This window comes from Protopterus annectens, chromosome 1.part0, assembly GCF_019279795.1.
Source record: "Protopterus annectens isolate FY-2018-M chromosome 1.part0, PAN1.0, whole genome shotgun sequence".
Lineage (NCBI taxonomy): Eukaryota > Metazoa > Chordata > Ceratodontiformes > Protopteridae > Protopterus > Protopterus annectens.
The window spans coordinates 1,663,183,182-1,663,209,234 of NC_056725.1; the positions used below are offsets into that span (position 1 = coordinate 1,663,183,182).

The window sequence follows — 26,053 nt, forward strand, 5'->3', positions numbered from 1 at the left end:
AGAATGCGTTTATAAAGTATTCTGCGGTCTGGGCTGTATTTTCCACAGGCCCGGGGGCTTTGAAAGGTTCCACCTCGGTTTTGAGGAGTGTGAAATTTGCTTTAGAGGAGTTTTTCACTGTGGTTTTCTGGCAGGGGGTGGGGTCGGGATGTGAATATCCAGTGAGATTAGTTTATGGTTTGATCTTACCAGTGAGGGATACACTTCTGGTCTGGAGCATAGAGCCCCCATGTTGGTGATGATCAGGTCCAGTATGTTTTCCCCTCTTGTGGGAGTGGTAACAAGTTGTTCCATAGCATTTGAGTTTATAAATTCTAGGAACCTTTGGGCTAGGGTGTTGGAGCTAGAGTAATACTCCCAGTCTGTGTTTGGGTAGTTGAAGTCGCCCAATATAATGGTGTTTGGAGTGACCTTCATATTTTCCAGTGTTCTCAGGAAGGCCGAGTGGGGTTCTTGGGTTTGGGAGTGTGGTCTGTAGCAGGCTATAAAATGGAAGGCAGTTTTACCCACTGTTAGTTGCACATGGATAGTCTCTGATGTTTCGTGCTGTGCCACCAACCTGGAGGTGTGGGTATCTTTGACGAATATTGATACTCCCCCTCCTTTTGTGGTTCAGTCCAAGTTTTGGGGCCGAAAAGCATGGTATGAGGTATAACCTGGTAGTGCTGGTGTGCTCTCGGGAGCCTTGAACCAGGTTTCTGTTACTGCACAGATATCAATGTTCTCCCTGCTAAGGAGAGTTTCGAGTGCGTGCATCTTGAGGTTTAGACTTCTGGCGTTGAGTAGCATTACTCTTAATTTCTTATCCCTTGTGATACCTATGGAGGTGGGTTTGTCTTTTGAGCCTTGCCTAAAAAAGGCACTATGGGGGTGGCAAGAGCCTTTGTCAATATCCGAAAGCCCAGGGGTGACAGGTGCAAGCCGTCCCTAGTGAAGCATCGTGGCTTGTCGAGCATGTTATCCCAGGCTGACAGGCATTAGATCCCCTTTGAATGACACCAGTACTTAAGACAATTGTTGAAATTGATCATCTTGTCTTCATATTGTGGCATCATTCTTGGTGAGGGTAAAATGCTACTCAAGGTCAGGGTCATACCGGCCTGGGCTACATGCTCAGAGAGCTCTTCTATGTCTCTTTTCATGTAGTCCAGGGAGGTTTTAATGTAGTCCAGGGAGGTATGTCTCAGGTCATTCACACCAGCATGGACAATGACTGAGTCATATTTGTACTTGCCTTGGAGTGACCTGAGTGCTTGTGTTATGTGGCGGATCCTAGCGCCCGACAGGCAGCTCACCGTGACCTTCTCCTTGTACAGCCTGGTGAGCGGGACGTCAGTATGCCTGACGATAGAGGCACCTATTACAAGTGTATCAGCTGTGTTGTTTAGCCTTAAGGGCTGTGACTGTTCGGCACACTGGCTTTGTGAGCTATGTGTTGCACGTGTTTTGTTTTGGAGTAGCAATGATACAGATAGTTGAGAAGAAGGTAGATATGAGGAAAGAGTCCAAATGGACATTTCTGAGTTTGGAGAAAGAAATGACAAGGTCCATATAAAGATGATTTGGGCAGTATTGCGGAAGTTCAAAGTCCCAGAATTATTGGTAGAATTAGTGCAGGCTATGTACAAGGACCCAATGACTCAAGTATGAACAGTGTTCTGCCTCACAGAGAGGTTCACAGTGGGAGTGGGTGTGCATCAGGCTTCACTTCTGAGCCCACTGCTGTTCATAGTGGTGATGGACTACATTAGTATACAGGATGGCAGGAATAAATCAACAAAGTTGCTGTATGCAGATGATGTGGTATTACAGGCAGACTCTGAGCAAGAACTTCAGCAAAGGATAGGGGAATGGAATGCAAAACTGAAGGCACGTGGGATGAAACTAAGCACAGATAAGACAATGGTAATGGTAGCAAATTGAAATCAGAAGAAGATGAGAATTGAAATAGGAAGACAGTGGAAGAGGTTAACAGCTTCACGTATCTGTGAGGAGTGTTAAGAAGAAGGGAAGTCTGAATGAAGAGGTCAGAGTTAGAATCAGAGGGACTGCAGCCATCTTGTATGTTCTGATTGTTCAGAATTTAAATTTTTACACAGTAATGTTATTAATGGCAATTGTAACAAACCTTTTTATGTTTTATCAAGTTGTGATTAAGTTGGTAGTGCTGTTTTGCTTACATAAGTAGTACCTTCATGGGTATACATAATTTTTCTCAGTTGTATTTATGTGTACATCAAATAGAACTCATTGCGTGCAGGTGGGAAATTATGGTAAGCCACAGTGAACCATAGTCTTTGAATTGTACTAGTCTGTAGCTACCATTTGAGAGAAATAAATATTCATGTTACTTATTTTTCAGAGTCCTCTCCAAGTTTGCCTTCAGTTTATCACAGGACTGGGAATTACCTGCAAAGAAAGAGGTAAGAATTCAGCAGAATGTCTGAAGTCATCAAAAGCTTTGTAAGTTAGGGCACATTGTTGTAAGCCTGGTTAAAAACAGTTACAGAATGCATCAAATCCATCTTGTTTGTAGCTGAGTAATACACAATCTCTTTAAGGATGGCTAACCTTGAAACTTTGTGAAGGTACAAGCTGTGATGTTAAGCTTAGTCTTTTATGCTGATAAAGAGAAGCAGCAACAGCTGTTAAATCAGTTGGTAGCAAAATAAAAATGCTGTCATTACAGGAGACTTGAATCCAGGACCCTAGAGCAGAATCCTGAGGTCTGGCATCTTTATTTATTATACTTATCCTCTGACCGTTCCCCTTGTCTCCTTGCAATCCAAGCTTGGATCCCTTTGTTGCTTCAGTCAGATGGCTTGAATGTAACCCTTCAGTGAGTGTGTCCTCCCAGCACTTCAGGGAATCAACCAACTCTGAAAGTTAGTGACGGGCTGGGAAGTGAAAGATCCCAATGGAGTTTTGTGCAGAGAGCCAAGAGCCCTAATTCTCACAAAGGCTAGTCATTGACCCTAGCTGTTAAAGTGGCTGGTGGAGTGATATCAGGATGTTGTCACCACCTCCTGCTTACTCCATGTCCTGTGAGACTTCCCTTCTCCACAAGAAGCCACTCAAATGTCAGGTTCTCTAATCCCTTTTCCTTCCCCATTAAAGGGAATTTAAATGTTAGCTGCTTCATCCTGTTCCCTTCCAGCCAACCTTGCCAAAAGCCTGAGTCCATCCCCATACTAGGGTTGATGGTGGTGCAGATTGACACCCTGCTCTCTGCACTATCAGGCTGACTGGTAAAGCTGACATTTTTTGGGCACAGTTTCTGTTTGGGGCAATCCACATCATGTTGGTGCATCATTGGCAATATCAGACACTGTAAAGTAATTTAGGCAATTGACTAATAAGAAAAATGTGGCATTATTTAATCCTTTTTTTGCCTTTTAAGAATTTTATTGTTGCCTCACTTTAAGAACAGCTGCTGGAACATGAAATATTTCTAGAGTTACAGGCAAAGTACTGTACTGTTGCTTACCCATATAGTTAAGTCAAGAGCACACTGTACTTTTCATTATAGAGCTATAACTAGTTATATAAGTGTAGTTATGATGTTGTGTATACCAGAGAGCTAAAACATTCTCTCTGTGCAGAACTACTTGAATTCCCTATAAACTGGCTTGAAGTTCTGAACTGTTAAGAGGACAACTGTAAAAGATGTAAATAAATCCAAAAAATGACTGTGTACTATGAATAATTTCTTAAGAATCTGTAAATTGATATGCTAGACTGAAATAGAAAAATACATCTCATATTAGACACCCCCCCCTAAAAAAATTGAAATCCAGTAAGAAATGAGTTAAATACTTGAAAAGGAATGACAGAAGATTGCCTTTGTCACACCCTGTCTGACTGTTTATTTCCCATCCTGCTGCTCTTCATTCTTTTGAACTGAAGCAACCAGCAGCAGGTTAAATGTTACTGTTTTCTACCTAGTAACAAAGTAAAGATCGGAAATATATATATATTCCAGATTATCTAGCACTTTGCTGGGGGCATGGCATACTCAGCAAAAACCTTGTCTAATAAAGAGGTAACCTTCTACAATAACTTTCATGTGTCTAGTTGTACGTTCTATATCGGGAATCAAATAAATTCTTTACCATCAACCATTAAGATTTTTTGCAGGCTGCATCAGAAGCATTTTTATATTGCTTGTTCTTAATTGTAATGCGAGGAACTATGCCCAAGAGGTCAAAACACAAGGGACACTTCAGTGGCTAGACCACTAAGATGGTATTTCAAAGACTGAAGTTCAGTTCTGTCCTAGAGTTTTTCTAAATACTGTAGTAAATAATCTGAACTGTATTTATTTATTTATATTTGTTTACTGGGCAACTGCACTGGTCAGTATTGACATATTTCAGGCTCAGCCCCAGTGAAATACAAAATATTTCACCAACAAACTAAAATACATAAATGTGAGCAATAACAGAATAGTTCGGACTAATCACATAGAGAAATTGTGTACATAATTCCAGTGAACAAGCACAGTGCAATGTACAATCAAGCAAAATGTAATAGGTTCATAGGTAGGTACTAGGCTATCTGCCCAAAGGCATTTATAAGCCTAGCCAGAATGTGTTGGCTTTCTCTGCCCCCTTAGATTAGTTCCATGTGCCTCTATCCAGCAGAGTCACTGAAGTGATCCCCGGGGTAAACTTCCTGTTTCCCATCCACTCGTCAAGGTTTCTGTTGAAGAGTGCTAGTGAGGAGCTCTGCTTAATGTAGATTGGAATCTTGTTCCAGAGCATGGGAAGTCTCTGGGACAGGAATCTATCCCCTCCAGCATGTCCTATTTATTCTTGTGGTGAGGTTTAGATCCCTAGAGTGTGTGGCTCGAGGGGATATGGTTTTCTTTAGGTGGAGTATGCCCATCAGTTCTGGGTTGGACATGGCCTTGTATGTCAGGCAGAGATCACCTCTGAGTAGGCGATATGCAACCGAGTATAGCTGGAGTTTCATCAGTCTTGCTGCATAGGGCATCTGTTTGAGGCCAGTGATCCACTTGGTGATGTACTTCTGTGGTCTTTCCAACTGTTGCAGGTGTCTTGTAAGGTACATCCCAAATGGGGCATTGTACTCTATGATGGGTCTGATGAGTGATGCATAGATGGGCACAATGACCTCTTTTGATCTGGATGGAAACCTTTTTGTGATTAGGTGGGCCACATAGAAGGATTTTCTAACCACTTTGGCAATGTGATTATCAAAGGAGTGATTACTGTCTACTTGGGTCCCCAGATCCCTTATTTCATCTTCCGTATTTAGGGGGCTACCACCTATGTGGTAATTTGTGGGTACTTTGTTTTTTCCAAAGGGGATGACTATGCACTTTTTGGCATTTAGCTTGAGGCCATGGTTTTGACACCAGGTATCTGTCTCAGTGAGACCCTTTTGGAGGATGTCTATGTCAGCCGGAGAGTCAGTTATAGCTCCTAGTTTGCAGTTGTCTGCAAACTTAGTCAGCCATAGTCCTCCTGTGCTTGTCTGTACCTCTGGGAAGTATATGCCGAACAGGAGGGGTCCTAGGACTGAGCCCTGGGTAACGCCACTTGTAACCGGTTTAGAGTCAGACCTAGCTCCCACAAGTCTTGCCATGTGAGTTCTGTCCATGAGCCAGTTGGCAACCCATCTTGTGACGTAGGGGGTTATGTTCAGGCTGGTGAGCTTGTCTATAATACCAGAATGGGGAATGGTGTCAAAGGCCTTTTCGAGGTTTAGGTAGGCTGTGTGGACTACCTTTCCCTCATCTATAGCCTTGGCAACTGTCTCAAAGAAGTCCTCCAGGTTTAGGAGGCATGATCTGCCCTTAACAAAGCCAAACTGGGTAGGGTCCAGTCTTTGGAGGTTCCCAATGTCTCTGTTAATGAGATCCATGGTGATGCATTCCATAGCCTTGCAGATCAAGCTAGTCAGGCTTATAGGGCGATAGTTCCCAGGGTCTGTTGTGGCTCAACCTTTGTGGAGCAGAATAACTGCTGATGTGCACCACTCTATGGGCATGTAGCCTGTGGAGAGGCTGAGTTTGAACAGTGTATTTAGGTGAGGGGTTAGTTCATCTGTGAGCTCATGTAGGATGCAGCCTGGGACACTGTCCAGTCCCATTGATGCTGTGTTTTTGGCTTTGAAGAGGGCTGTTTTAACCTGAGTGTCTGTGATTTCAGGGTCACTACATTCTTCTGGTATGGTTATAGGCCTTTTTGGGGGTGAGAGGGGGGTGACGTTTGCACTGAACCTGTCTATCAGGATGTTGGCGATATCGGTCGGTTCAGTGTATTTTGTGCCATTCTGCACCAACTCTGAGCAGATCTAGGAATTGCCACTTAGATTCTTGACATAGCAAAAGAATGTCTTGTGGTTATCTTTGGAGTCCTTGGCAATGTTTCTTTCGAAGCTAGCCTTGGATGATTTTATGAGGGATCGTAGTTTCTTGCTGATACTGATCAGGGATGTCTTCCCCTCTTGGGATTTTACTCTTTCCTGAACTCTTTTCCTCATTCTATTCTATAACTTGTTTGTGGCAGGGGTCCACCAGACTGGTTTCCTTTTCTTGGAAGAGTGAGTCTTGGTTTTGCTTGGGATAGCACGATCCATGCATTCTTGTAGGTGCCTGTGCAGCATCAATGGGACTGGACAGTGTCCCAGGCTGCACCCTACATTAGTAAAGGATTTTGCAGCTTGGGCAGCGTTATCCTTTAGCATGGGGGATTTGAAACTTTCCACCTCGGTCTTAAGTAACGTGAAGTTTGCTTTTGAAAAGTTTTTCATGGTGATTTCTTTAACCGGGGGTGGGGGAGGAATGTGGATAGCCAGAGTGATTAATTTATGGTCAGATCTAACCAGCGAGGGGTTGAGCTCCGGTGTGGAACACCGGTCACCATGTTGCCAGTATGTTGTCACCTCTGGTGGGGGTGTTGACCAGCTGATCCAGAGCATTTGAGTTTATAAATTCTAGGAAATGTTGGGCAAGGGAGTTAGTACTTGAGTAGTTCCCCAGTTAATGTTTGGATAATTGAAATCACCCAATATCAAGGTGTTTGATAGGACCTTTATGTTTCCCAGTGTTTCCAGAAATGCGGAATGGGGGTCCTGGGACATGGTGGTTGATCTGTAGCAAGCTACAATTTGAATTGCAGTTCTGCCTGTTAGTTGCATGTGGATGATCTCTGAAGCATCGTGCTATGCCACTAACCTGGAGGCGTGGGTATCCTTGATGAATGTGGATACTCCCGTGCCTTTTATGTTTCGGTCTGGGTTTTGTGGCCAAAATGTATGGTATAAGTTGTAGCCTGTTAGTGCTGGGGTGTTCTCTGGAGCCTTAAACCAGGTTTCTGCTACTGCACCTATATCGACTTTCTCCATACTTAGGGAGTGCCTGGAGTGTACGCATTTTGAGGTTTAGACTTCTGGCTTTGAGTAGCATTACCCTCAGTTTTTCGTTACTTGTGCTATTTACAGTGTTGGGTTTGTCTTTTGAGCCTTGCCTAAAACAGGCACTATGGGGGTGGCAAGAGCCTTGGCCAGTATTCAAAAGCCTAAGGGTGACAGGTGCAGGCAGCCTCTAGCGAAGCAGCTTGGCTTGTCGAGCATGTCATCCCAGGCTGACAGACACTGGATCCCCTTTGAATGACACCAGAAGCTTAGCCATTTGTTGAAATTAATCATTTTTTTATTTATATCGTGGTATCATTCTTGGGGAGGGCAGGATGCTACTCAGGGTCAGGGTCATACTGGCCTGGGCTACATGATCAGAGAGCTCTTCCTTGTCTCTTTTCATGTAGTCCAGGGAGGTACGGCTCAGGTCATTCACACCAACATGGACAATGACAGAGTCGTATTTGTACTTGTTCTGGAGTGACCTGAGTTCGTGTTATGTGGTGGATCCTGGCACCCGACAGGCAGCTAACAGTAACCTTCTCCTTGTTCAGCCTAGTGAGTGGGATGTCAGTGTGCCTGACTATAGAGTCACCTATTACTAGTGTGTTGGGTATGTTATTTTGCCTTAAGGGCTGTGATTGTGTGGCACACTGGTTTTGTGAAGTATGTATTTCATGGTTTGTGTTGGTGGGTGGAGGTTGCTTGGATGTCTGCTTTGGAGGTCTCTGTTGCTTTTGCAGGTTTTTATTTAGAGCCTCCGAGTATGTTTTTGTGTATTTATGTGTGGTTTTTTGCCGGTGCTGGTTTCATAGATCTATGTGAGACTGGTGGTATGATGCAAGTAATTCCCTTCTCCTCTTGACTGTGTGGTCCAGTCTTGAGAGAGCTTAGCCTCCAGTTTGGCTGTATAATTGCATCTCTCGCATGTATTAGTGTTTGGTTGTAGGAGGAGAGGGTTGTCCGTGTACACAAGTCAGTTTTAACATTGCCTCAAAATGCCCAGATTCACCAGTTGGACCGGAGAGTACATCTGAACCTGCCCTTTGGACATGCCTGGATAGATACAGTGAGCTGTTTTACTGATTGGCTGGTAAGGTTGAATAGAAAGCCTTCTCCTTCTCTACAGTATAGGGGGGGGGGGTCTAGTGCTAAGGTTTATTTGCGCTTGCTATGAGTTGTGAGCAAGTGCCGGGCTGAGAAGTGAATGGTTTGAGTGCTTAAGTTGAAAATTTGTCTAGTTCCAGGGAAAAAATTGAAGAGTAGACTTTGTGGAGCTGGGAATAGTTATACCCTAGCTAACCGGCGCTGCCTGGTGCGCAAAACCATGCTAATGTGGGTTTTATAGCAGGGAAATGAAAGAGATAGAAATTAGCCCAAAGTGGCCAATAAACTACTAATTTCTGGGCTGAAACCACTCCTCCAGGGACAGAGAAGGCTGCTCAATACAATATATACATTAGTAACACTACTGTCAAGAGTCTGTATGTATCATTTTACTTGTATTGCAACAAAGCAGCTTTGCCCTGCCACCCATGCACACACTTGTGTATTTCTTACATGTGTTTGCATGCATAAATGCATGCTCGCTCACACACTAATCTTTTGCCTAGAAAATTGCAACAAAATCTTTTTTTTCATCTTACCTTTAAGCATCCCTGTGACTAGCACTTGCTCTAAAACCTGCTGGAAAGCACTAGGAAGCCGTAAACTGATACAAGCACTCAACTCTCCTTGTTAATAAGGAGAAATTAATCATAGGCACTAAGCCAATAATTGCAAAATACCTTGCTAAGGTATGGGAAAACAGCTCTTGTACTTTACAAAAAAAGCACCAAACCAGGCACGTCCAAGGGTCAGCTTCCAGTGATTTCTCCTGTCTACCTGGTGAATCTGGGCATACTGGGGCAATGCAACAATTGCCTCATGTACACAGACAACTCTCTCCTCCTACCACCCAACACTACAACCTGCGAGAGATGCACTTATATAACCAAACTGGAAGTAAAGCTCTCTCCACCTAAGATTGTGCTAGACAGTCAAGAGGAGAAGGTTAACACCCACACTACACCTTAAGCAACACATAGCCCTTCTAATCCCACACCACCAACACCCTCACATAGCAACACTAAACCCTGATATGTGGAGGCCCTTAACAGTAACCTGCCCAAGCAACAAGGACCTCCGAAGCTGAAACGTAAACAAACACCAATCACAACCAAAGTGTCACATACTCACAACACCAGTGTGCCACCCAACAACATCCCCTAAGGCAAGACAACGTACCCAACACTTTAGTCATAGGTGACTGTATAGTCAGGCACACTGATGTCTCACTCACCAGGCTGAGCAAGGAGAAAATTACAGTCAGCTGCCTGTCTGGTGCCAGGATCTGCCACATAACGCATGCACTCAAGTCACTCCACAACAAGTACAAATATGACTCGGTCATTGTCCATGTTGGAGTGAATGACTTGAGATGTACCTCCCTGGACGACATGGAAGACCTCTCAGATCATGTGTCCCAGGCAGGTATGACCCTAGCCCTGCGTAACATCCTGCCTTCACCCAGAATGATACCACAGTATAAGGACAAAATGATTGACTCCAACAATTGGCCAAGCTTCTGATGTCATTCAAAGGGGATCCAGTATCTGTCTGCCTGGGATGACATGATCGACAGACCACAATGCTTTGCCAGAGATGGTCTGCGCCTGTCACCCCTGGGATTCAGGTTACTGGCTAAGTCTCTTGCCATCCCTATAGTGCCTTTTTAGACAAAGTTCAAAGGACAAAACCACCACCGTAACAGGTACAAGCATGCAAAATCTGAAGGTAATGCTACTGAGTGCTAGAAGTCTAAACCTAAGAATGCACTCTCTCGAGGCACTCCTAAAAATGGAGAACATCAATGTCTGTGCTGTAACTGAGACCTGGTTCAAGGCTTCAGAGAGCACCCCTGCAATACCAGGCTACAGCTCTTACCACACTTTTCGGCTACCAAATCAGTACCAAAACACTAAAGGTGGAGGAGTGTCCATATTCATCAAGGATATTCACACCACCAGGCTAGTTGCCCAACACAATGCGTCTAAAATTCTCCAGGTGCAACTAACACTAGGTAAGACTGCAATCCAAATTGTAGCTTGCTACAGATCCCCTACCATGCTCCAAGATTCTCACTACACCTTTCTAAACATACTGGAAAATATTAAGATACAACCAAACACCCTAATACTGGGTGATTTCAACTACCCTGCCATTATCTGGGAAAACTATTCATGTACCAACACCTTTGCCCAGCGGTTCTTGGAATTCATAAATTCCAATGCCCTGGATCAACTAATCCATAGTCCCACCAGGGGCTCCAATATCCTAGGCCTGGTCATTACCAACATGGGAAATCGATGCTTCACAACTGTGGTCACCCCCTCGTTGGTCAGGTCTGACCATAAGCTAATCACCCTTGACATCCACGTCCCTCCCCCACCCCCCAGTAAGGAAACCTCCATTAAAACCTTCTGCAAAGCCAACTTCATGCTACTCCAGTCAGAAGTGACAAACTTCATGACACCCATGCAGACGGGAACTGAAAGTTCGATTGCTGAATCCTACACTAAGGCACTGTACGAGCACATCCACTCGTGCATGAATCGTGCCATCCCAAATAGAACCAAGCTGCTCTCCTCCAAAAAAAAGGAAGCCAGTCTGGTGGTCCCTTGCCATAAACAAACTTTACAACAAAAGGAAGAAACTGTTGCAGAAATGAGGAAAATCCCAGGATGCAAAAAACTCCCTTACCAGCCTCAGTAAGAAGCTGAGATCGCTCATAAAATCCTCCAAAGCTAGTTACGAAAATAAAATTGCCAAAGATTCCAAAGACAACCACAAGGCATTCTATAGCTCTGTCAAGAATCTAAATGGCAATGCTTAGATGTGCTCTGAGCTACAACAGAATGGCATTAAATATACTGATCCCAAGAATATTGCAAATATCCTGGCAGATTGATTCAGTGCCAACTTCACCCCCCCCCCCTCTCACCCCCTAAAGGGCCCATTTCAATACTGAAAGATTGCAAATTTCCGGTAATAATGACCACACAGGTAAACACTGCACTCACCAAAGCTAAGAATACAGCATCCATGGGACCAGACGACATTTCGGGCTGTGTACTACATGAACTACAAGATGAACTGGCACCTCACCTAAGTGTCATGTTTAATCATACCCTCACCTCAAGCTTCATGCCCACTGAGTGGTGCACAGCTGCAGTTATCCCACTCCATAAGGGGGAATCCACCATGGATCCTGGGAACTACCACCCCATCAGTCTGATGAGCCTGATCTGCAAGGCCATGGAATGTATTACCATTGAACTTATAAACAAAGACACTGGCAACCTTCAAGCACTGGACCCCACCCAGTTTGGGTTGTTGAAGGGCCGATCTTGTCTCCTGAACCTGATTGACTTCTTCGAATCAGTCTCCAGAGCTGTGGATGAGGGTAAGGCAGTCCACACAGCCTATCTGGACCACGCCAAGGCCTTCAACACCATCCCCCACTCTGGAATCATAGATAAACTTACTAAGATGGGCATTAATCCCTACATCACTCGATGGGTTGCCAACTGGCTTACTGACAGATCCACTCCAAATCCAGCTCCAGACAAGTGGAGTACCTCAGGGTTCAGTCCTGAGACTGCTCTTGTTTGGCATCTACTTCTCTCAGGTACAGGCCAACACTAAGGGACTCTGGCTAACAAAGTTCACAGATGACTGCAAACTGGGGGCCATTATTGAATCCCCAAATGATGTGGATATTCTACAAAAGGGCCTTACAGAAACAGATGCTTGGTGCCAGAGCCATGGGCTCAAGCTCAATGCCAAGAAAAGTATAGTTATCCCCTTTGGGAAAAAACATATACCCATGAATTACCACATAGGCAGCAGTACACTAAACACCGAAAGTGTGATAAGAGAGTTAGAGACACAGGTGGACAGTGGTCTCACCTTCGATAACCACATCACCACAATAGTCAGGAAATCCTTCTCTGTGGCACACCTCATCACTAAGAGCTTTTCATCCAGAAAAAAGGAGGTCATTGTCCCACTGTACTCATCCCTCATTAGACCCATTATAGACTACAACGCCCTATTTGGTATGTACCTCCCAAGACATCTGCAACAACTGGAAAGGCCGCAGAAGTACCTCACTAAAAGAATCAAAGGCCTAAAGCAGACATCCTATGCTGACCGTCTAAAAATCTCCAGCTATACTCTGTCACATATCGTCTACTCAGAGGCAATCTCTGCTTAACATACAAGGCCATGTCAAACCCAGAGCTGTTGGCCATGCTCCACTTAAAGAAATCCCCATCCCTCAGAGCCACATGCTCCAGGGATCTAAACCTTGTTATCACAATGAACAAAACATGCTGGAGGGATAGGTTCCTGACCCAGAGACTCCCCAGACCCTGGAATAGACTTCCCATACATGTCAAGCAGAGCACCTCTTTGGCACTCTTCAAAAGAAACCTTGACGATTGGATGGGAGATGGGAAATTCACCCAGGGGGATCACGTTAGTTGCCCTGCTAGACAGGGGGTCCAGGAAAGTAAATATTGTGGGAAGAAATAGCCACAGAATTGTTATGGCTAGGCTTGTGTAAGCCCTAGGGCTGATAGCCTAGTACCATCCTATGATGTGCATCTGGGTTATAGCTTGCTATATTACTCACTTTAAGGTTAAACTTCAGGATAAGGAGTATCCTCTTACTCCTCGAGGATGACTGATCTCTTATTATACTTAGATTCACATCCCTCTTTGCAGAAAGCTTAGTTTTTCTTTTCTTAAAAGCATTTATAGTGAAGCAGCATTAAAACACCAGTTTTTATTTCCTGCTAGAATTCACTTGAATCATGTGGTCTAGCTCACTAGCATAAAAAGATGAAGTGAAATGAAGGCGTATGACCCAGATGAGCAGATATTAAAGGTTCGATTGATGGAGTATGGTGAGAAGGAGCAACTGATACCATCTTGTGGGAATGGAGGTGGTATAGTTCGCTGCAGTGCCAGTACTTGCTTTAGAGAAATGTACATGCCATACTGAATGTAAGAAGGACTGCAGTTGGCCTTGCATAGCCACAGTCACATGCAGCAGCTTAGCTAGGGTGGAGCAAAGGGGTCAAGGTGTTAGAAAGATTGGCAGATCCACTTTTTTTTTATCTGATGTTATCAATTTTCATTCTGTCCTCAGCTGATGGGTTCAGACCCAATCCTCTGATCTGACTCAGCCATTATTAAAGCTTGTGGTAACCAAAAAGTGTTGAGCTCCTTCCGTACCTGGAATGCACCAAACCTAAGCAACCTCAGATCCTGTTTGCTGCTTTTTGTGAAAGGAAGTGCTCAGTCTAGCTCTATAGTTTTTTTCAGAATAGTCATAATTTTCTTTAAAATTTTATATTTTCTGATAATTTCTAATACTTTCTATTACCTTTGCGTATTACTTATTCCTTACCGCATCCGTTTTTGTATCTCTCCACTTGCCATTATTGGTAATTTTCTTCCTCTTTCTATAGATGGTAAAGTTTATTGTTGACTCTCTTTCTATACCTTTATCTTCTACACTCTTATGTAGAACTTAATACCATAGTTGGTATTTTTTTATACTTTCTCTTTTCAAAAAAATAAATAAATAAATAAAAGCCTGCATTACTAACTTTTCCCTTTATTCCTAGCTTCTGTTGTAATTGTGGAAAAAGGCCTTTTTGTTTTAAAAAATGTGTCAAGTGTGGGCACATGCTACCACTGTCAGATGCCCACACATTATATTTTTATTGCCTTGGGCCTCAGTATTTACAAGAAGATTGCTCTGTATGCCATGGTTTCAACCCTAGAACTTTTGTTGAAAGAAAAAATAAGTTGATATTGAAAGGTTTAGTACCACTTTCCTGTGGAGAAGGCTATATTTAGAGCTCAGTCCCCCAAAGGTAAAGCTAAAGTGGCAAAGTTTTTCTCTGCAGCCTTCTACTTCATCCACCTCGGCTTCAGAGCCATCTAAGAAAAGACCTACATTGGATCTGAGAAGGTCCCAGAGTTGTTCATCCTCACATCCAAAAAAGAAAAAAGCCACGGATCTGACTATCTCGAATCTGATGAAAAAGTTATCAGATCAGACTGCTTCAAGTCCTGTAATTCTCCCCAGCACTAGATACTCACCTTCAGTTGACCCTGTGCTTTCTAGGGTGCCTACGCCCTTTTTAAAATGGCACTGATCCAAGTCTCCTTCCCTAGCCTCTACTCGTTCATCCAGAAGTTTGACAGAAGAAGATGTGGAGAGAATGATGTGGAAGTTCATCTCTGTGCAGATTCAGAAGGGTGTCTTGCTGGCTCCTACCCCTTCAGGTCAGGAGACCCATCCATCATCTGCACCCCCACTGCAACCTCCTCCACTGATCCCTGTGGTGGTTTCAGAGTAACTGGATCCAAGTCTCCTGGGTCCATCTGGCTGAGATCCAAAGATAGCCTTATCTTCAGAGCCAAAGCTTACTCTGAGTACTCCGGTTCAGATTTCTTCATTTCCAGATGACTCTCGGAACCGATGCTTCCCTGTCAGATCTGAGGTGTTGGAGTCTTCTCTGAAGTTGTTGGAGCCATCTCTGCCCCTCGGAGCCTTGGCACTAGATAGCTTGGCTCAGGCTTCTTCCTCAGGGAGATTGCCTTCTCAGCAGGGGAGGACAGCAGTCCAGAAGCTTTCCTTCTTGGCACCGGGGTCTTCTCTCTCTCTCTCTCTCTCTCTCTCTCTCTCTCTCTCTCTCTCAAGAGCGATCGGCCTTTGAGGTGGTGAAGAGGGTATTCTGTGCTCTGACAGGACAGATGGATATAACCCCCTCAGGTCCTCAACCTTCTACCCTGGTACCTCTGAGCTTAGAGCCTCATTGTTCTTTACCACAGGCACAGCCAGTCTGGGGGTGGCTTCTCGGCAGGGTATTACAATTTCCTCTGATACCTCCCAGGTACACCCCACTGAGGAGGTCCCTAGGAAGATGATGTGCAATAGGAAGCACTTGGAATCTCCACAAGAGTCTGTCACTGAGAATACAGACTTCACTGAAGGTGAAGGGTCCCCATGATCACCTCTAGAAGACATCTCATTTGGAGACATCCTTGAGATCCTAAAACAGAGGTAGTTGGACCACAAGCAACCCTTCATCTGAGGAGTCTGTATTCCTGGATGCTTTCAGTACTGGCCCGTCTTCCTCCTCCTGGGTTACTCCATCTGCTGATGAGCTTGTTGAGTTAGTCTCTCAGCGGGCATGGAGGGTACCTGACTCAGTTGAATCCATACCCAGAAGACCAGACAAGATTATGGTACCACCTTCTGGGAAAGAGTTTTGGGCTAAAGGGGTGCCCATTGATGCCATGGTTGTGGCAGTGGTCACCAAAAAGGATCTTGCCAAACAGAGTTCCAGTGTTGATCCCCCTAACAGGGGAGTGTAGAGTGATGGACAGGTTTCGGAAATGTGCCTATGCTTCAGCCACCTTTGCCCTAAAGTTGCTGAATTATTTGGCATATTTTACTAGGTTACAGAGGGATTTTATCAAGGAACTTTTAAATACCCTCTCAGGATCCATTTCTGCAGAGGTCCAGGCATCCGTGACTTCTCACCTGGTTACCCTGCAATCTATTTCAAATTTATCCATGAGGATGATTTTTGCATGTAGCCAAAGGAACCTCAAGGACAGTAGGTTCAGGCATTTCCATCAGCAGACATGCCTGGATGTGCTTATGTGATTTTTGCAGAGCCCTTCAAGTCATCAATCATCAATGCTCCCTTTGAGAGCACTTCTTTGTTTCGGCCCCACAGTGAAAGAAACATTATCCATGTGTGAGAAGGATGAAAAAACCCTGTCTGCAGTTTTTCAACTTCTCACAGATGGTTTTCAATGAATCAGCGAGGTGGTCGAAAGATGTGGTTCAGGAAATCCTAGGGTCCTTTCCAGGACACACATAGAGGAACCCCCCCCCCCCAGGGCAGAGGGGGAAATTCCAATGGTCAACGCTGCCCCAGTGGCAGAGGAGGCCCGCAAAACTAGGGTTCCAGAGGGGCTTTCTTGGACAAGACCCTACCAGCACTCCTGAAAGGAAGCCCGATCAACCCCTGATTGCCTCCAGAGGTGGGCAGTTTTGCCTGCACCAGAGAGGGTGTCTACACATAAAAGATACTTAGGTGAAGAGAATTATTTCGAGAAGCTATATAATGCCCTTTTCCCTTCCACCTCTAATCTCAAGGAAAATTTCTGATGTTCCACCCAGTCAGCGGGAAGAAGCAGCAATTCAAATACAAAAGCTGCTAGAAAAAAATCCATCCAAGAGGTCCCACCAGACCAAATAGAATCCGGAACTTAGGTTCTTTTTAGTGCCAAAAAAAAACAGGGACTGGAGAACAATTTTGGATCTCAGCAACTTAAACAAGTCAGTTCAACATACCAAGTTTCGGATCGTCACGGTCATGGCTCTAGCTGATTTAGTCATGTTGACTAATGTCGCCAAAAATTGGCATGGGTAGTTACCGGTGATAAGTGAGTTGAGGACCCGGCCTACTCTGACCCACACCAGGGACCCTTGCTAATGGTGGGAGGGGTATATGTGCCCCTGTTGGCCAGTGTGTGCCTGCCATAAAGCCCAGCAGCCGTGCGTCAATAAGCTACTGGCTGGCCAGTGTCTAGTTGCTCAGCCTGGGTTACCTGGGATATCTCTGTTGAGCGAAAGTGGGACATAAAACCAACCAACCTGCCAAACATGAACTGAAAATTGCTACACTTAATGTAGGTTCACTGACAGGACGCAGCTTGGAAGTGGATGACATGATGATACAGAGGAGGCTGGACATCCTATGTATCCAAGAGATGAAATGGAAGGGCAGTGCAGCAAAGCCAAAATGGTGTAGGAATTGTGGTGAAAGAGAGGCTTCAGAAGGCAGCAAGGGACATAATCAGACTTAATGACAGACTCATGGCAGTCAGACTCCAGTGTAATGATAGGGCAGTATTCATAATCTCAGCCTATGCCTCACAGCAGGGTTGTGATAGTGAGGAAAAGAGTGTATTCAGACAGCAGTTGCAGGACCTACTAGATAAAGCAGGGCAACATGAATTGGTGTTGATAATGGGTCACTTGAATGCACATATCGGGACAGACAGAACAGGATATGAGGACTGCCTGGGTCCACATGGGTGGGGCAACAGGAATTATGAAGGAGAAGCCATTCTAGACTTCTGTCTGGCAAATGGCTTGATAGTAGCCAACACATGGTTCAGAAAGAGAGGCGGTCACAAGATCACATACAAGAGTAGCCAACATGCAACTTAGGTAGACTTCCTCCTAGTAAGGAAAATGCACTGGGGTAGAATCTATGATTGCAAAGTCATCCCCAGTGAAACAGTCGGCCCTCAGCATAAACCACTAGTTGCCACAGTCAGCTGCAAGCAGTGGTCAGAGAAGGCTCTAAGGTAAACAGAGACCAGGCTGAAGACCTGGAAGTTGACTGGAGAGAAAGTACAACAGTTCAAAGCATTACGCAGGGCTCTAGCACCTGAAGAAGGGGAGGAAATAGGTAGAGCAGAAGAATAATGGCAGCGCCTAAAATCAGCATGTGTTAGGACTACAGAAAAGGTATGTGGCCAAGCAAGGTATGGAAATAAGGTAGATAAGGAAAGCTGGTGGTGGAATGCAGAAGTCCAGGAAGTCATCAAAAGAAAGGAGGAGTGCAGGAAGAAGTGGGAGATAGAAAAGACTGACCAGGCTAGGAAGGACTACTGGTTGACTAACAAAGAAGCTAAGAAAGAAGTTGCAATAGCAAAGAATAGTGCATTGGATGCACTGTACCAGCTTCTGGAAAGTGACTCAGGAAGGGGCACAAAGAAACTATATCAGGTTGCAAGGCAAAGACAGAAAGATAAAGAAGATAGTCAGACACCCCTCATAAGGGATGCCAGCAACAACCTGCTCACAAGTCCAGAGGACATCAAAGGCAGTTGGAAGGAGTATTTCCAGCAACTTCTGAATGAAGAAAAACCCACAGAAGCTGTACTGCCCCAGAAACAGCCTACAGTGAAAGAAGAAGAGGAGGCCACCCTAGAAGGAGTATGAACAGCACTAAGGAAGATGAAGTCAGGGAAAGCAGCAGGCTCAGATGAGGTCACAGCAGATATGATAAAGATGCTGGGTGAGATAGGGGAGAAATTGCTTTTGAGGGTACTAATAGCAGTGTGGAGAGAAAGGCGTATCCTAGATGACTTAAGAATAAGCATACTCATGCCAGTGTACAAGAACAAAGAGGACATCCACAACTGTAGGCAGTACAGAGGCATCACACTCCTATCACATTGCATGAAAGTTCTGGAGAAGGTGATTGATAAACTGATATGCAGATTAGTACAATGTAAGATGGGAGATGAGCGGTTTGAATTCAGATCAGGATGCAGCACAATTGACCCAATGTTTGCATTAAGACAGATACTTGAGAAGAAGCTAGAGATGAGGAGAGAGTCCAACTGGGCATTCCTAAACTTGGAGAAAGCACATGACAAGATCCCAAGAAAGCTGATCTGGGCAGTATTGCAGTGGTTTGAAGTCCCAGAAACATTGGTAGACTTAGTGCAGGCTATGTACAAGGACCCAATGACTTAAGTATGAACAGTGTTCGGCCTCACAGAGGAGTTCCCAGTGGGAATGGGTGCACATCAGGGTTCAGCTCTGAGCCCACTACTGTTCATACCGGTGATGGACTACATTAGCAAACAGGTTGGAGGGGACGGATCAACAAAGCTGTTGTATGCAGACAATGTGGTATTACAGGCAGACTCTGAGCTAGAACTTCAGCAAAGGATAAGAGACTGGAATGCAAATCGGAAGGCACATGGGATGAAACTAAGCACAGATAAAGACAGTGGTAATGGCAGCAAATTGGGGAAATCAGAAGGAGCTGAGAATAGAGATAGAAGAGAAGATAGGGGAACAGGTAAACAGCTTCAAGTATCTGGGAGGGGACGTTGAGGAGAAGGGTAGTCTGAATGAAGAGGTCAAAGCTAGATGCAGAGGGACTGCAGCAAACTGGCATAGAATATCAGGTGTAGTATATGTCAGATGAATGCCAAAGAAGCTGAAAGGTAAGGTGTTAAAGACAATGGTGTGACCAGTACTACTGTATGGTACAGAAACCTGGGCAGTAAAGGCAGAACAGTTGAAGAAGCTAGAGGTGATGGAAATGAAGTGCCTGAGAAATGCGGTAGGATGCACACTGTGGGACAGATGAAGAAATGAGGACATAAGAGCAGAAGCCAAAGTAGCTCCAATTGCAGAAAAGATCAAAGAGAACAGATTACGGTGGTTTGGGCACGTGTAGAAAAGCAGAAGACAGTCTAGCGAGGAAGATTTGGGACAAACAGGAAGAAGGTAAGAAGAAGCAAGGACGTCCAGCAAAGAGGTGGAGGGATTGTGTGAAAGAAGATCTGTGACAGTCAGGCATGAGTGTTGAAGAAGGCAGGGGTGTGGCACTGTATCGAGAGGGTTGGCGACAGTTAACACAATACCCTGACCCCCATGTAGAAAAATGGGAAAAGGGGGGGTTGGTGATGATGATAACTGGATATTCTCGATAGATCTTCAGGATACGTGCTATTACATAAAGATGAACAGACAATCCAAAAGGTACTTGCACTTCAGGCTGAGAGTCACTCACTACCAGTTTAGGTTTTTGCCCTTTAGTCTCACCACAACCCACAGGGTGTTCAGCAAATGCAAGGCAGTAGTAGTAGCTCACTTGAGACTGCAGGGATTCTGGGTGTTTCCATATCTAGATGACTTGCTCATTACTGCTCTCACCAGGCATCAATTGATAAGGGCAAGAAATCAGTTTCTCCAGACTTGTTTTCATCTGGGAATAACCATAAACTACAAGTCTCAACTGGAACCAACTCAAAATTTGGAATTGATAGGAACAGTTTTCAACACAAAGCCAATGGTAGCTTCACTGCCTCCCTCAGGAGTACAAGCCATAAGATTACAGGTCAGAGAAATAATTTGCAGTACCAACATTTCAGCCCACTTGGTCCTTCAAACACTAGGATCAATGTCTGTGGCAATAACACTAGTACCTTTAGTCAGATTTTGTATCAGAATTCTCCAATGGATGTTAGCAACTCAGTGTTCGATACTTTACCAGTCTGTGTGAACCCAAATACAGATCAGTCAATAATGCAAGAGAGATCTCAGGTGATGGATACAATCAGGTTCTACATGGGCATCCGTTCATCCCCCTCAGCCCAAGGCCATACTGACCACTGACACTTCCCAGTTGGGGTGGGGGTGTATTTTCTGGAGAAAACAGTCCAAGACACTCGGTCCCCTGAAGAGGCCAACTTGCATATCAGTATCCTAGAGATGAGAGCAGTGCTTTTAACATTGCAGGCCTTATGGGATGCTCTTGTCTCGGGAATGACTGCAATTCAAATGGACAATATTTCAGTAGTTTGGTACATCAACAAACAAGGAGGGACCCAATCTTATCCCTTGTTTTGAGTAATGCTCAGAGTGTGGCAATGGTTGAACTCATCCAACCACTTTCTCACAGCAATGTGCATTCCGGGGAAGTCCAGTGTGATAGCAGACAAACTGATCAGGTGCATTCTTCTACCTCACGAGTGGTCTCTCAACAAGAATGTAACGGAAATGATTTTTTGTCAATGGGGTCAGCCTTGCTGCAGTCTTTTTGCTTTCCCTTTAAACAACAAATGCAGCGGCTACTTTGCCCTAATTCCCCTACAGGGGGAATCACCAAGGGATGCTCTACTTCACAGTTGACCCCACGGTCTACTTTATGCCTACCCACCAATCCCATTAATTCCAAATTTTCTGCAGAAAGTTGCAATGTTGAAGAGCAAAGTCATCCTCATTGCACCTTGCTGGCCTTGACAGATTTGGTTTCCATTCCTTTGACCTCACTTGCTTCAACAACCTTGGATTCAGGATCCCACTCCAGACCTCCTGTCTCACCCAACAGGCGCGATCCATTCCGACATATCAAGCCTCAGGCTGATGGCCTGGTTTCTCCAATTCCATTGCTAACCAAACACTGAAGACATTTGATGGTCTCTTCACCTGTCCAATATATACTTTTATCTTCCCGTAAACCTTCAACACGAAAACTCTATTCAAGTAAATGACTAAGATTTGTTTACTGGGTACAACAAAATCATGTTTAATCTTTTCAAGCTCCGATACAGAACATTCTTGAGTTTTTAGCCCTACTTTTTAAGGGGTCTAGTTCTTCAACCGTTAAAGTTCAGTTAGCAGCGATATCAAAATTTCACATTGGATTTGAAGCTTCGTCAGTAGCCTCTGATAAGTTGTGCAGAGCTTTCTTGATAGGCACTTTCCTTTTGAGACCTATCTTTAAGGACCCTACTCCCCCCATGGGGTCTCAGTCTGGTACTGCAAGCACTAATACATTCCTCCTTTGAACTAGCAGCTAAATGTGACCTTAAATATCTTAGTTGGAAGACTGTTTTTCTAGTGACCATTACCTCTGCTAGACAAATTTCAGAGATTCAAGCATTGTCTTCAAAACCTCCATACTTAATCTTTCACAAGGATAGAGTGACACTACGAACAAATGCTTCTTTCCTACCCAAGGTGGTTTCAGAATCTAGTATCAATCCATCCATTCATTTGCTAGTATTCTTTCCTAAGTTTGCTAGCAAGGGGCAAGTACATGTTACAGTCCAGACTGGTGTCCCCTAGGGCTCTATCCTAGGACCTCTTCTTTTCATCATCTTCACCAACAACCTCCACTTTTCCTGCACAACCTCTTCTCTGATACAATATGCAGACAACTCTACCCTTATTTTCTGCTCTGATGCCATCTTTCACCTATGCTCTATCACTCAAAACCCATTTCACAACATCGAACAATGGCTGCCAACCAGCTCATCCTTAACCCTCCCCAAAAAACTCCTGTATTCCTCCCTAAATCTGTCTCTCACCATAAAACCACCTTCACCATCTCCTCACATGACACCACCGTTATTAAAGCCGATTCCCTCACTAATATGCTGGGTATTGTAACTGTTGACCAATTAAAATTTGACCTCCATATATAAAACTGTATTAAAAAGACAATTCAAAAAACGGGTCTACTCTACCGAAACAGAAAATTTCTAGTTTCTAACTCTAAACCCGCTCTGTCACAGGCTTTTCTCCTACCTTGTCTTTTGTATGCCTCTCCTATACTCATATTTTTGCAATCCACCTTATTAACCAAACTGGAACAAACTTATAACAACATAGCTTGTTTTGCCAGTAATCAACCTTACAAGTCTCATCATTGCCTTGGTCTAAAACAGCTTCGATGGCTTGAGTTCCCCCAACTTCTTCTCCTTTCCCAGCTACAGTTCACCCACACCTTAAATCCTCAGCCTGTCCTTCCCTCTCTTCTCGTATCCCATGTCACCCCCTCACAAACTCTACGTTGTTCTTAACACCACTGTCTTAATGTTTATAAAACTAACAAAAACATTGGCAAACTTCTTTATAAAAGCACATTGTTCCAAGCCTGGATGAGTCTCCCACTAAATATTCTTAACATTACCTGTACAAACCACTTCAAAATTAAACTTAAAAATTACCTGCTCAGTTCCAGCTCCTGCCTATGCCAGGACCCTACTTAAACCCCCTCCCCCCACACCTCCTTATACCTCTCTCTACTCTTTATGTTAGTGCCTTTCTACCATTTATGCTAGCTATTAATAGCAACACTTTTTTGTTTACTTTCTAAACTCTCTAATGTTGCTCTCTCAGCATCTAATTTTGTTTATACTTGTCATGTAACCCTCTGTTACTGTTAACATATGCAGTGGTATCAGTGAGCAATTTTCTTGTTTTTTTAATGTATCAATTTGTAATTTTCTTGCTGTTTGAGGGTATGATTTAACTTTGCAATATTCTTGTTTTTTTTTTTTTTTTGAATGCATGTATGTTAATTATGTTTTTTTTTTCTTGGAACTTTTCTCCTTGGGTCTCCACTGAAAATGGGCCTTTTTGGCTCAGCTGGATTAACCCGGTTAACAAATGACAAATAAATAAATAAATACATACAGTTATTGGATGTTCACAGAAAATTATGATGTTAAGTTGTCCATCTCGCCTTCATTCTTGCTGGATGGGTTCGGAGCCGACCTCTGCTCCGACTCGGCCACTCTAAAAGCTCGAGAGTTGGTTCCACCGGCTCGAGGCTCCCCTTATATCCCACAATGCTAGGCGGTATTACCTCAGATCTCGTTTGCCGCTACAGCGATCGAGGTGTATGGTTTCTACCGGCTTCAGGTCAGTTATTATAGATTAATCTATAGTGAATTTAAACCCCCTTTATTTAGTCTTTTATAGTTATTTCCCTCAACTTAGTGGATTTTGACCCTTTCCTCCCTGTTTATCCACCCTTTTTTCCACAAGAACCTATTAGTTCTTCCCTCAGGCCTTCGGGCCCTTCCATCCCCTTAGTGGAGTGTATGTGTTTTTTTTTAGGGATCTAAAAAAGAACTAATCTCCCTTTTTTTTAGTTAACCTTGTGAAAAGTGTAATCGGTGTGTTTGTGTGTGTGTGTGTGGTTACACTTTCTTTGATAATGTCTAAAGAGTCAAAGGTCTCAGGCTTCAAGAAGTGTGACTCGTGCTGTCAGAAAATGTCTCTGACAGACGGTCACACTTCTTGTGTATACTGCCTGGGACCTTTACACCTGCAGGACTCTTGTGCTGTATGCCATGGCTTCAGCCCTAGAGTCCTGCAGGAAAGAAAAAAAAAACTCATTTTAAGAGGTTTGCTTAAGCCTGAGGGTTCCCCTACTGCTACTTCGGGCAAACCCTCTAAGGCTTCTAGGTCCTCGACTCCATCTTCTGAGTCGAGGCCTAAGGCTTCGAAACCTACTGCTACATCGGCTCCGGCTGGAGCCGATGAGTCTCAGACTGCAGCTTCTGTGGTTCCCTCGGCTCCGGCTGGAGCCGAGGCATTGGAAATTCCTGGGTCGGCTCCGATCAGACCATCGGAGCCGACATCTAGAAAGAGGTCTAGGTCACCGTCCCTTGGCTCCGTTCATTCGGCTCCAGCATCTCCCTTGCTGTCTGAACGGAGCCATAGATCTCACTCCTCTAGATCATCGAGGCTTTCGGATCATGACCTTCAGAGGGTAGTGAGTCGACTTCTTAAGTCCGAGGCACTGGCCCAAATGCTTCAGAGCCCGACTCATCAGTCGATGCTTGACCCTATCCATCAAAATGTTCCTCCTCCGACTCCTTTGAGCTCGGGCAGGCGTTGGAACCGAGACTGTGGTAGCGTCGAGCCGATACAATTGTCTTGGTTCCGTCGGCTCCGATTTCTTCCTTTGAAGAATCTCGGCGGACTTCCCTCGTCGGCTCCGAGGGGTGAGTGGCATCGGACCCTTGTCCTACCCCGCTCTCCCTCTCGGTGCTTCGGCGCTGGTGAGTTCGGCTCCGACATCGGCCTCGGAGCCATCACTGTCGGTGTCGAGGGGGGTTCTCAGCTTTTCGGAGCGGGGACCTCTGGCTCTGCCTGACAGGGGTGCGTTCGAGGTCATGCGGAGTGTGTTGGAACCTGGTTCAACTCCACAGTCGGCTCCGTCCGCCCCTCCCTCTTCGGTGCCTCAAGTTATGTCTACTCACTCCCTCATCCCAGACCGCAGAGAGCCAGCTCCTCAAGAATCCCCTGTGGGGATCTCATCCTCTTCCGAGGCCTCTCCTGAATTGGCAGGGGAGCCCCCTAGGAAGAGAAAGTGTAAGAGGAAGCACATAGACTCACCTGAGTCTGTCACCTCTGACACAGATTTAGAGGATTCCGAGGGTTCCCCCCGTTCCCCTTCTGAAGATGTCTCCTTTGCAGACATTCTAGAGATCCTGAAACAGAGGGGAAATTGGCCAGCCCTTAACCCTTCGGAGGATGAATCTGTGTATCTTGAGGCGTTTGGCTCTCGCCCTTCCACCTCCTGGGTGTCCCCCCTTTGACCCCTCATGCAGGTGGTAGCAAAAGGCTTGGACGGCTCCTGACTCAGTGGACCCCACCCCCAGGAGACCTTCAAAGTTTATCACAGCACCAGCAGATAAGCAATTTCTGACCAAGGGAGTTTCTGTGGATGCTATGGTGGTAGCTGCTGCCACTAAGAAGGAACTAGCTGATCCTTTGGTGCCTGTCCATCCTCCTAACAAGGAATCTAGGTCTATGGACAGGTACGGGAAGTGGATGTTTTCGTCAGCGACCTTTGCTATGCGTTCGCTGAACTGCCTATGCCATTTCACTCGTCTTCAAAGAGATTTGATCAAGGAAGCGAGTGAGATGTTGAAGGATCCTACAGCTGCGGGTTTTCAGGACAAGATGAACGCTCAGCTGGCTACCCTAAACTCTATAGCTAACTCCTCCATGCGCCTCCTTTCATATGCGGCTGATGGAGCGAGCAGAGCCGCATGGACAGGTGTTGCCTTACGCCAGCATGCCTGGATGCGGCTATGCAATTTTGCGGACCACTTTAAAACGTCTTTCACTAATTCCCCGTTTGATGGATCATCTCTCTTTGGTCCTCAAGTGAAAGAAACCTTGACGAGG

The 26,053-nt window shown here is 44.9% G+C and overlaps 1 protein-coding gene across 2 annotated transcripts in view; it reads left to right on the top strand.

Annotated features, from left to right (window-relative positions):
- SGSM3 (small G protein signaling modulator 3) overlaps positions 1-26,053 on the top strand; it is a 1,391,341-nt gene that overhangs the window by 1,265,531 nt on the left and 99,757 nt on the right. For both annotated transcript variants that reach the window (XM_044068352.1, XM_044068343.1), the window contains exon 21: positions 2,363-2,423. In XM_044068352.1, coding sequence (XP_043924287.1) covers positions 2,363-2,423 — 61 coding nt within the window. The remainder of the gene's footprint in view (positions 1-2,362; positions 2,424-26,053) is intronic.